At 47.5% G+C, this 10,345-nt stretch overlaps 1 protein-coding gene across 2 annotated transcripts; it reads left to right on the forward strand.

Annotated features, from left to right (window-relative positions):
* Positions 1-400: 400 nt before the first annotated feature.
* On the forward strand, positions 401-10,345 carry ildr1b (immunoglobulin-like domain containing receptor 1b). 2 transcript variants are annotated; one of them, XM_045707488.1, is made up of 9 exons: positions 401-702; positions 3,023-3,193; positions 3,667-3,816; positions 3,931-4,050; positions 7,381-7,527; positions 7,604-7,726; positions 8,047-8,960; positions 9,273-9,333; positions 9,376-10,345. In XM_045707488.1, exons 1-8 carry the CDS (start codon positions 579-581, stop codon positions 9,309-9,311), a joined length of 1,788 nt encoding a protein of 595 aa, XP_045563444.1. In that variant the 5' UTR covers positions 401-578; the 3' UTR covers positions 9,312-9,333; positions 9,376-10,345. The 2 variants fall into 2 exon arrangements, with proteins under 2 accessions (XP_045563444.1, XP_014029806.2); XM_014174331.2 differs by having other exon boundaries at positions 9,273-10,345.

Consider the following 10,345-nt stretch of genomic DNA (forward strand, 5'->3'; position numbering starts at 1 on the left):
AAGAACTGTAACTCAGTAAAATCTTTGAAATTGTTGCATGTTGCGTTTATACATTAGATATAATCAGATGTGTGTACAAAGAAGACATACATCTGATGTGTGTACAGTCTGGTGTTGATCTTGACTTGACATTAGAAAGATCGCTACTTTTACTATTCTGGGCCTATAGGAACATATACCCGATTTTCTCAAGGCCCTCTGTGTATAAAGGCATTTCCAGAGGGGGTTTATCTTGTTAAGATAATCCATTTCAAATGTCCTAGTACGGCGAACTATTTGATACATTTAGGCGTTTATGTATTAAAAAGTCGTTTCCACGTGCACGAGCCTTCCATATCACTCCCAAGTTGTTTTGTCTTGCACCTGTTCCGGCTCGAGGTGGGGTCAGTGACGTCACCTGAAGCTGGGGGATGGGATTGGGAACGCACCGATGATCTCCGCCTGGGAAAGTTGCCTCGACACCTGTAGGAGAGTAGTTTCACCACAAAAACGAGGAACTTGAAGACTTATATTTACATAAAATGAAGAAAATGCGCTGATGAAGTGTTGCTTTGACAAATGTTGCATGGTTTTATCAAATGAATTGTTTGTATCGATTGACTAAAGGTTGGTCGTCTTTTAGAAGCTTCCGCGTTGGATTGGTGAAGAACAAAATGGGAAATATTATCTTGCTTGCGCTTCTGCTTGGTTTCCTGCCAACAGGTAAGGTTTTTAATCTAAAACCGCTTTAAGATACGACTCTAACGTGTATTGGGCTTTATTACTTACAAAACACAATTGAATTGTAAATTGTCTTAATTCTTTCAAAAATAAGCATGTTAGAATAAGTTAATAATCGACAAGTGTAAACATGACAAGGCCAACAAGTCGCGGTCACGTGACCGTAGGGTGTTTACAAGTTGCCAAGCAGATGGGTGTTCAGGACAGTTAATTTACAACGTTAAACGTTGCTATAAATTATTGTATCCGAGTACTAATATGCACTCCTGTATACAAATTAAACAGTTTGAAAAACAGTTTCTCTTAATCATTTGAATGCACACATTTTTTTTCTCTTTAAGTTTTACATTTACATCATTTAGCAGACGCTTTTATCCAGAGCAACTTACAAATTGGTGCATTCACCTTATGATATCCAGTGGAACAACCACTTTACAATAGTACATCTATATCTTTTTTGGGGGGGGGTTAGAAGGATTACTATATCCTATCCCAGGTATTCCTTAAAGAGGTGGGGTTTCAGGTGTCTCCGGAAGGTGGTGATTGACTCCGCTGTCCTGGCGTCGTGAGGGAGCTTGTTCCACCATTGGGGTGCCAGAGCAGCGAACAGTTTTGACTGGGCTGAGCGGGAACTGTGCTTCCTCAGAGGTAGGGAGGCGAGCAGGCCAGAGGTGGATGAACGCAGTGCCCTTGTTTGGGTGTAGGGACTGATCAGAGCCTGAAGGTACGGAGTTGCCGTTCCCCTCACAGCTCCGTAGCCAAGCACCATGGTCTTGTAGCAGATGCGAGCTTCAACAGGAAGCCAGTGGAGTGTGCGGAGGAGCGGGGTGACGTGAGAGAACTTGGGAAGGTTGAACACCAGACGGGCTGCGGCGTTCTGGATGAGTTGTAGGGGTTGAATGGCACAGGCAGGGAGCCCAGCCAACAGGGAGTTGCAGTAATCCAGATGGGAGATGACAAGTGCCTGGATTAGGACCTGCGCCGCTTCCTGTGTAAGGCAGGGTCGTACTCTGCGAATGTTGTATAGCATGAACCTACAGGATCGGGTCACCGCCTTGATGTTAGCGGAGAACGACAGGGTGTTGTCCAGGGTCACGCCGAGGCTCTTAGCACTCTGGGAGGAGGACACAATGGAGTTGTCCACCGTGATGGCGAGATCATGGAAAGGGCAGGCCTTCCCCGGGAGGAAGAGCAGCTCCGTCTTGCCGAAGTTCAGCTTGAGGTGGTGATCCGTCATCCACACTGATATGTCTGCCAGACATGCAGAGATGCGATTCGCCACCTGGTTATCAGAAGGGGGAAAGGAGAAGATTAATTGTGTGTCGTCTGCGTAGCAATGATAGGAGAGACCATGTGAGGATATGACAGAGCCAAGTGACTTGGTGTATAGCGAGAATAGGAGAGGGCCTAGAACAGAGCCCTGGGGGACACCAGTGGTGAGAGCGCATGGTGCGGAGACAGATTCTCGCCACGCCACCTGGTAGGAGCGACCTGTCAGGTAGGACGCAATCCAAGCGTGGGCCGCGCCGGGAGATGCCCAACTCGGAGAGGGTGGAGAGGAGGATCTGATGGTTCACAGTATCAAAGGCAGCAGATAGGTCTAGAAGGATGAGAGCAGAGGAGAGAGAGAGTTAGCTTTAGCAGTGCGGAGAGCCTCCGTGACACAGAGAAGAGCAGTCTCAGTTGAATGACCAGCCTTGAAACCTGACTGATTTGGATCGAGAAGGTCATTCTGAGAGAGATAGCAGCAGAGCTGGCCAAGGACGGCACGTTCAAGAGTTTTGGAGAGAAAAGAAAGAAGGGATACTGGTCTGTAGTTTTTGACATCGGAGGGATCGAGTGTAGGTTTTTTTCAGAAGGGGTGCAACTCTCGCTCTCTTGAAGATGGAAGGGACGTAGCCAGCGGTCAAGGATGAGTTGATGAGCGAGGTGAGGTAAGGGAGAAGGTCTCCGGAAATGGTCTGGAGAAGAGAGGAGGGGATAGGGTCAAGCGGGCAGGTTGTTGGGCGGCCGGCCGTCACAAGACGCAAGATTTAATCTGGAGAGAGAGGGGAGAAAGAGGTCAAAGCATAGGGTAGGGCAATGTGAGCAGGACCAGCGGTGTCGTTTGACTTAGCAAACGAGGATCGGATGTCGTCGACCTTCTTTTCAAAATGGTTGACAAAGTCATCTGCAGAGAGTGAGGAGGGGAGGGGGAGGAGGATTCAGGAGGGAGGAGAAGGTGGCAAAGAGCTTCCTAGTGTTGTTTTATTTATTTATTATTTTGTTGTATCTCATTCTTTCTCGCAACTCTGTCTTTCAGAGGTGTTTTCCATCCAGGTGTTTGTTCCTCAGACAGAGAGGAGTACGGCTCTCTTTGCCTCGGTCATCATACGCTGTGACTACTCCACCTCCGCCAATGCACAGGAAGTCCTGGTCACCTGGCGCTACAAGTCCTTCTGCAAGGACCCCGTGCTGGAATTCTACTCCACAGGTGAGATATTAAAGGACAGGTAAATGAGTGAGGGCTGCACGGACACTAGTGTAGCCCTCCTTCTGTCTTTCCGTTATCATAGTCTTCTTGTAATGGGGCTGTGGCGATTGTGATGTCATAAATGGAACTGCAGAGCTTGTGAGGTAACAACAGGGCTGTGGAGATTGATGTCATACTGCAGTGAAGTTTGTAATGTAATAATGGAACTGTGTAGTTTGATGTCATAAGGTGCTGTGGTGATTGTGATGTCATGCTTTGGAGAATGTGCTGTCATAATGGGAATATGATGATTTGGATGTCATAATGGAGCAGCAGCGATTGTGATGTCAGAATTGTATAGTGATGCCATAATGAGGCTTTGAAGATTGTATGATGTCATAGTGGTACTGTTGAGATTGGGACACCAATGCGATAATGGAGATGTTGGTGTATAGTGATGCCATCATAATACTTCCATTCTCCTCCTGCTGTAGCCTATCAGGCTGCTCTGCAGCTGGGCCAGGACCCAGCCAATGACTGTCCAGACCGCCAGCGCACCATTCGCACAGTCATCCAGAAGAAGGGAACCAATGAGGCCACCCTGGGCTCTGAGTATCGGGAGCGCAAGATATCCATCCAAAACAGTGAGTGTGACCCCAACATAATGAAAGAGATGATTTGTAAATGTTGCATTAAATGTTATCATGCACATGTACAGTAAGTGCTTGGGTGTGCGCGCGCCCCCCTGCCCTCCACAGAGGCCGACCTGGTTATGAATGAGGTGATGTGGTGGGATAACGGTGTGTACTTCTGCTCCATCGATGCACCGGGAGACACTACAGGAGACTCAGACCGCGAGGTCAAACTCATTGTTTACCGTAAGTGACTGCAACTGTTTTTTGCTTTTTCAGGATGCGTTTAACCATCCTCATTTTCACTTATGTATTTGCATGTCCCACCAATGCATTGCTCTCCTGGGGGAACCATGGGGTGCCTGTGGCGCATCATTAAAATGCGCCCTCAGGCTTGAGGACCAACTGTGCAGCTAATGTGTTACACAATAGTGGATCATGTTTCATTCTTCCATAACAATTTTTTATTTTTTTTTACACCCTTTTCCCCAAAAAATGTTGTGGTATCGAATTGTCCCATCGCTACAACTCCCATACGGACTCGGGAGAGGCGAAGGTTGAGAGCCGTGCGTCCTCCGAAACACAACCCAGCCAAGCTGCACTGCTTCTTGACACAATGCCCGCTTAACCCGAAAGCCAGCCGCACCAATGTGTCAGAGGAAACACTGTACACCTGGCGACCGTGTCAGCGTGCACTGCGCCTGGCCCGCCACAGGAGTTACTAGAGCGCGATGGGACAAGGACATGCCGGCCTAACCTGGATGACGCTGGGCCAATTGTGCGCCGCCTCATGGGTCTCCCAGTCATGGCCGGCTGCGACACAGCCTGGAATTGAGCCAGGATCTGTAGTGACACAGCTAGCACTGCGATGTAGTGCCGTCGACCACTGCGCCACTCGGGAGTTCCTTCCATAACGATGTTATCTTCCTCCAATTCATTCGAGGTTCATACAGTGAGGGGGAAAAGTATTTGATCCCCTGCTGATTTTGTACGTTTGCCCACTGACAAAGAAATGATCAGTCTATAATTTTAATGGTAGGTTTATTCGAACAGTGAGAGACAGAATAACAACAACAAAAATCCAGAAGAACGCATGTCAAAACTGTTATAAAATGATTTGCATTTTAATGAGGGAAATAAGTATTTGACCCATCTGCAAAACATGACTTAGTACTTGGTGGCAAAACCCTTGTTGGCAATCACAGAGGTCAGACGTTTGTTGTAGTTGGCCACCAGGTTTGCACACATCTCAGGAGGGATTTTGTCCCACTCCTCTTTGCAGATGTTCTCCAAGTCATTAAGGTTTCGAGGCTGACGTTTGGCAACTCGAACCTTCAGCTCCCTCCACAGATTTTCTATGGGATTAAGGTCTGGAGACTGGCTAGGCCACTCCAGGACCTTAATGTGCTTCTTCTTGAGCCACTCCTTTGTTGCCTTGGCCATGTGTTTTGGGTCATTGTCATGCTGGAATACCCATCCACGACCCATTTTCAATGCCCTGGCTGAGGGAAGGAGGTTCTCACCCAAGATTTGACGGTACATGGCCCTGTCCATCGTCCCTTTGATGCGGTGAAGTTGTCCTGTCCCCTTAGCAGAAAAACACCCCCAAAGCATAATGTTTCCACCTCCATGTTTGACGGTGGGGATGGTGTTCTTGGGGTCATAGGCAGCATTCCTCCTCCTCCAAACACGGCGAGTTGAGTTGATGCCAAAGAGCTCCATTTTGGTCTCATCTGACACAACACTTTCACCCAGTTGTCCTCTGAATCATTCAGATGTTCATTGGCAAACTTCAGACGGGCATGTATATGTTCTTTCTTGAACAGGGGGACCTTGCGGGCGCTGCAGGATTTCAGTCCTTCATGGCGTAGTGTGTTACCAATTGTTTTCTTGGTGACTATGGTCCCAGCTGCCTTGAGATCATTGACAAGATCCTCCTGTGTAGTTCTGGGCTGATTCCTCACCGTTCTCATGATCATTGCAACTCCACGAGGTGAGATCATGCGTGGAGCCCCAGGCCGAGGAAGATTGACAGTTCTTTTGTGTTTCTTCCATTTGCGAATAATCGCACCAACTGTTGTCACCTGCTCACCAAGCTGCTTGGCGATGGTATTGTAGCCCATTCCAGCCTTGTGTAGGTCTACAATCTTGTCCCTGACATCCTTGGAGAGCTCTTTGGTCTTGGCCATGGTGGAGAGTTTGGAATCTGATTGGTTGATTGCTTCTGTGGACAGATGTCTTTTATACAGGTAACAAGCTGAGATTAGGAGCACTCCCTTTAAGAGTGTGCTCCTAATCTCAGCTCGTTACCTGTATAAAAGACACCTGGGAGCCAGAAATCTTTCTGATTGAGAGGGGGTCACTACTTATTTCCCTCATTAAAATGCAAATCAATTTATAACATTTTTGACATGCGTTTTTCTGGATTTTTTTGTTGTTATTCTGTCTCTCACTGTTCAAATAAACCTACCATTAAAATTATAGACTGATAATTTCTTTGTCAGTGGGCAAACGTACAAAATCAGCAGGGGATCAAATACTTTTTTCCCTCACTGAATGTTCTCTATGTAAAACATGCATTCAACAAACTGTACACCACTTAATGGCCTATTTTGAATAAGAAATAATGTCACTCGCATTCTATCAGTGTAGAGACTTGGCGCTGTTGTCTGTGGCACTTTAAATACAATGTGAGTAACACAGCAAAAAAAATTACATTGGCCAATCCCAAATCAACTCCACTATTCACTTCTGTAGATCTGAAAGGATGGCATAGGTACAGTATAAACAAAATGATAGTATCTCCTAACACCGCATGCAGCGGAGGCACGCGTCAACACACAAATTGAAGTGAGCGGGGCGAAGGGAAGGGGTCAATTTGGGATTCTGCAAAAAATGTGGCAAAGAAATTAACTTCATATCCTGAATAGAAAGCCTTGTGTTTGGGTCACAAACACATTACTGAGTACCACTCTTTATATTTTCAAGCATGTTGGTGGCTTCATCATGTTATGGGTATGCTTGTCATCGGCAAGGACTAGGGAGTTTTTTTTTAGGATAAAACAAAACGGAATAGATCTAAGCACAGGCAAAATCCTAGAAGAAGACCTGGTTCAGTCTGCTTTCCAACAGACACTGGGCGACATTCACCTTTCAGCAGGACACAAGCCAAAGTTGCTTACCAAGACAACATTGAATGTTCCTTAATGGCCTAGTTACAGTTTTGACATAAATCAGCTTGAAAATCTATGTCAAGACTTGAAAATGGCTGTCTAGCACAGATCAACAACCAACTTGACAGAGTTTGAAGAATTTAAAAAATAATAATTTGCAAATATTGTACAATCCAGGTGTGTTAAGCTCTTAGACTTACCAAGAATGACTCAGTTGTAATCACTGTCATTTTCAATACATTTGCAAAAATGTTTTGGGGTATTGTGTGTGTAGATTGATGAGAGAAAAATAATAATTTTGAGTTCAGGCTGTAACACAACAAAATGTCACATGTCACTTGGGTATGAATACTTTCTGAAGTCACTGTATGTGTCCAGCATGACCTCTTGACCTCTGTTCCAGATTGGCTGACGGTGCTGTTCATCATCATTGGGGCTCTGCTGCTCATCATGCTGTTCTGTATCTGCTGTTGTCAGTGCTGCCCCCAGAAGTGCTGCTGCTACATCCGCTGTCCCTGCTGCCCACAGACCTGCTGCTGCCCTGAGAAAGGTACCACACACACACGATCGAGCGCGCGCACACACTCATAGTGATACTCTTATTCACACCTCTCCTCTCTCCCAAGTGGTGATGCAGCACAGGATGATACAAGAGGCCCAGAAGGCCATGGCCCCCTGGATGCACGGCCAGCCTATCTACGCACCCATCAGCAACCACTCCTCCCAGGGCAACCCAGTGATGTACTCAGGTCAGTCTTATAATGGTGCTAATGTTGTACCCTGCATGCTGTGTAACTATCTACTGAACTCAGGTCAATGTTATAATGTTGTACCCTCAAGGTTCTCCCAAAGAATGTAAGAGAGGTGATGTGCCACCTTGTGGACTGGCTGTGCCACTATGTCAATAGAGAAATAAAAAAATCTCTGACCCCCCCCCCTGGCTGTACTCAGCAGCACCACCTTAAAAAATCCTGGGGAGAACCCTGACCGTGCATGCTGTGAAACGATCTACTGGTCTCAGGTCAGTCTTATAACAGTGCTAATGCTGTGTGATTCGCTATGTCTCCAGCCTCCTTCTCCGATGGGTACCCTACCAAGCCCAACTTTGCCATGGCCCCGATGGGCCCCTCGCCCCTCCAGCAGCAGCCTCCCCCTATCCCCCAACACCAAATGCCCCAACACCAATACGGTATCTACCACGGTAACGGCAGCATGCACGGCGGGAGCGCGCACGGCACCAACCAGATGCTGGACTTCCTGGAGAGCCAGATGAGGGGGGTTCACAGCCAGATGCCCCCTCCCCCTCATCAGCACTTGTCCCCTCAGGCCCACCAGTACCAGCCCCAGGGAGGCCCCCAGGGGGTCCCCTTCACGGCCGGCCCCCCCAGCATGCTGTCTGCCCTGGATGAGATGGGGATGAGGGGGGTGGAGAGGAGAGTGATCACCTTGCCCCCTATTGTCCAGCGGCTCCCCAGTTTCTCCTCTCGCAGGGGTACTGGAGGGGGAGGAGGGACCAATGGCGCACCCAGAATATCCAGCCAATCCAGCGGCAGCACCAACCGCACTGGTGGTGGCGGCGGTGGGCGTTACAGTGACAACCGGCGTGACAAACACGACTCCACCCCTCCGCGGCAAGGCATCCTGCGTAGCTACAGCGATGAGTCAGACTGGGACGACCGGAGGGGAGGGCCGAAGAGGGAGGGGCAAGGCTCGGCCGGAAGGAGGACGGGGGGGTCTGGATCGGCGCCACGGTCCCGTAGTCGTGATGACATGATGGAGGAGCTGCGTCGGTCAGCCCTTGCCAGGCAAGACAGGAGCCACTCACCTCCTGCCCGTCGACAACGGTCCTGGAGCTCGGATGAGGAAGACAGCAGGAGGGGAGGGAAAAGGGGAGGCAAGGGGAAGCTGTGGCCAGAGAAACCCCCCAGCTACTCCTCCATCGAGATCCAGCAAGGCAACAAGAGGAACTACGACCGCTACTCAGTAAGAAACAAACACGAGTGCTGATGTACGACTCACACCCATATAACATTGTTTACTCACACATACAGATCAGGATCGTACTGTCCTGTAACAGACACTGCACTAACAGGATGGTGCACACACATCCACAGACATTCACATGCACTCATTTTACCACACAAATGTCAACACTACTGAACACCCTCTCTCTCTCTCCCCATCTCTCTCTCTCTCTCTCCCCATCTCTCTCTCTCTCCCCATCTCTCTCTCTCTCTCTCTCTCTCTCTCTCTCTCTCTCTCTCTCTCTCCCCCATCTCTTTCTTTCTCTTCCAGGATAAGAGCTCTCGTAGTGGTACCAGTGTGGTGATCTGAAACCTGTCTGTCTGTCTGTCTGTCTGTCTGTCTGTCTGTCTGTCTGTCTGTCTGTCTGTCTGTCTGTCTGTCTGTCTGTCTGTCTGTCTGTCTGAAACCTGCCTGCCTGTCTCCCTTTTCCTCAGTGTAAACTGATGGTTTGTGTCTCCACAAACTGTTTGTCTGTCGGTCTGTCTCCACTGTCTGTCGGTCTTTGGACGAGAAGTGACACAGTGGAAGAGAAGTTAAGAAAATTGGTTGTAAACCAAAAGGATTATTGAGCGTAATTCAGAGTCCAGAGACGCGATAGTCCGGCATCCCATTGTGACATAACTACGGGTCTCTGAGACCACTGCCCAAACGAGCATCTGCCCAAAGTTCCCAACCAACACGGCTCTGCGTATGTTAATTTGAATGTCTTGACAATTGGAGAAATTGCTTGAGCCACGCTGAGAAAAGTATGAAAGCTAATGTTCCAATATTCTAGATCACGCATACACGTTTTGGACTCTGATAGACGCTATAGAATGTATTGTAATAAGGTGACTCAGGTGCCTTTATACCTGTACAGGCGTAGAGGTTAAACAGTACTTATGTAATATTGTGCTATACTTTATATAGAATGGGATTGAAGGGCAAGGTGTATATGGAGGGAGGGAGGGAGGGAGGGAGGGAGGGCTAGAATACTGGAATCTTAAGGCACATATTTTACCTGTTGAAATCCATGTGAATGTTTTTATTTTAGAATACTTTTTTTACACAATTTACCTATGAGACAATGTAAAACACAGCACTATCACGTCAATTGTAAGAAATATAATTAGTTTTTTTATTGTACATTTCATCAAGTGTGTATCTGTTTTCTTATTTTAAATAGTTGTATACAATGTTTTGTTGTAGATTCTGTAGTGTGACTGTTTCTTGTTCAGTTTTCCTAAAGTGCCTCTCTGTTTACAGTTGTCTGTTGTATTTTAGTCGGTGGTGGGATAAATTATTCCGTTGGTCTTGTACTTGGGATTTTGTACTTGGGATTTAAATGAAGTCAATTGAAATTA

The sequence above is a fragment of the Salmo salar genome, chromosome ssa25, assembly GCF_905237065.1.
Source record: "Salmo salar chromosome ssa25, Ssal_v3.1, whole genome shotgun sequence".
In the NCBI taxonomy this organism is placed as follows: domain Eukaryota; kingdom Metazoa; phylum Chordata; class Actinopteri; order Salmoniformes; family Salmonidae; genus Salmo; species Salmo salar.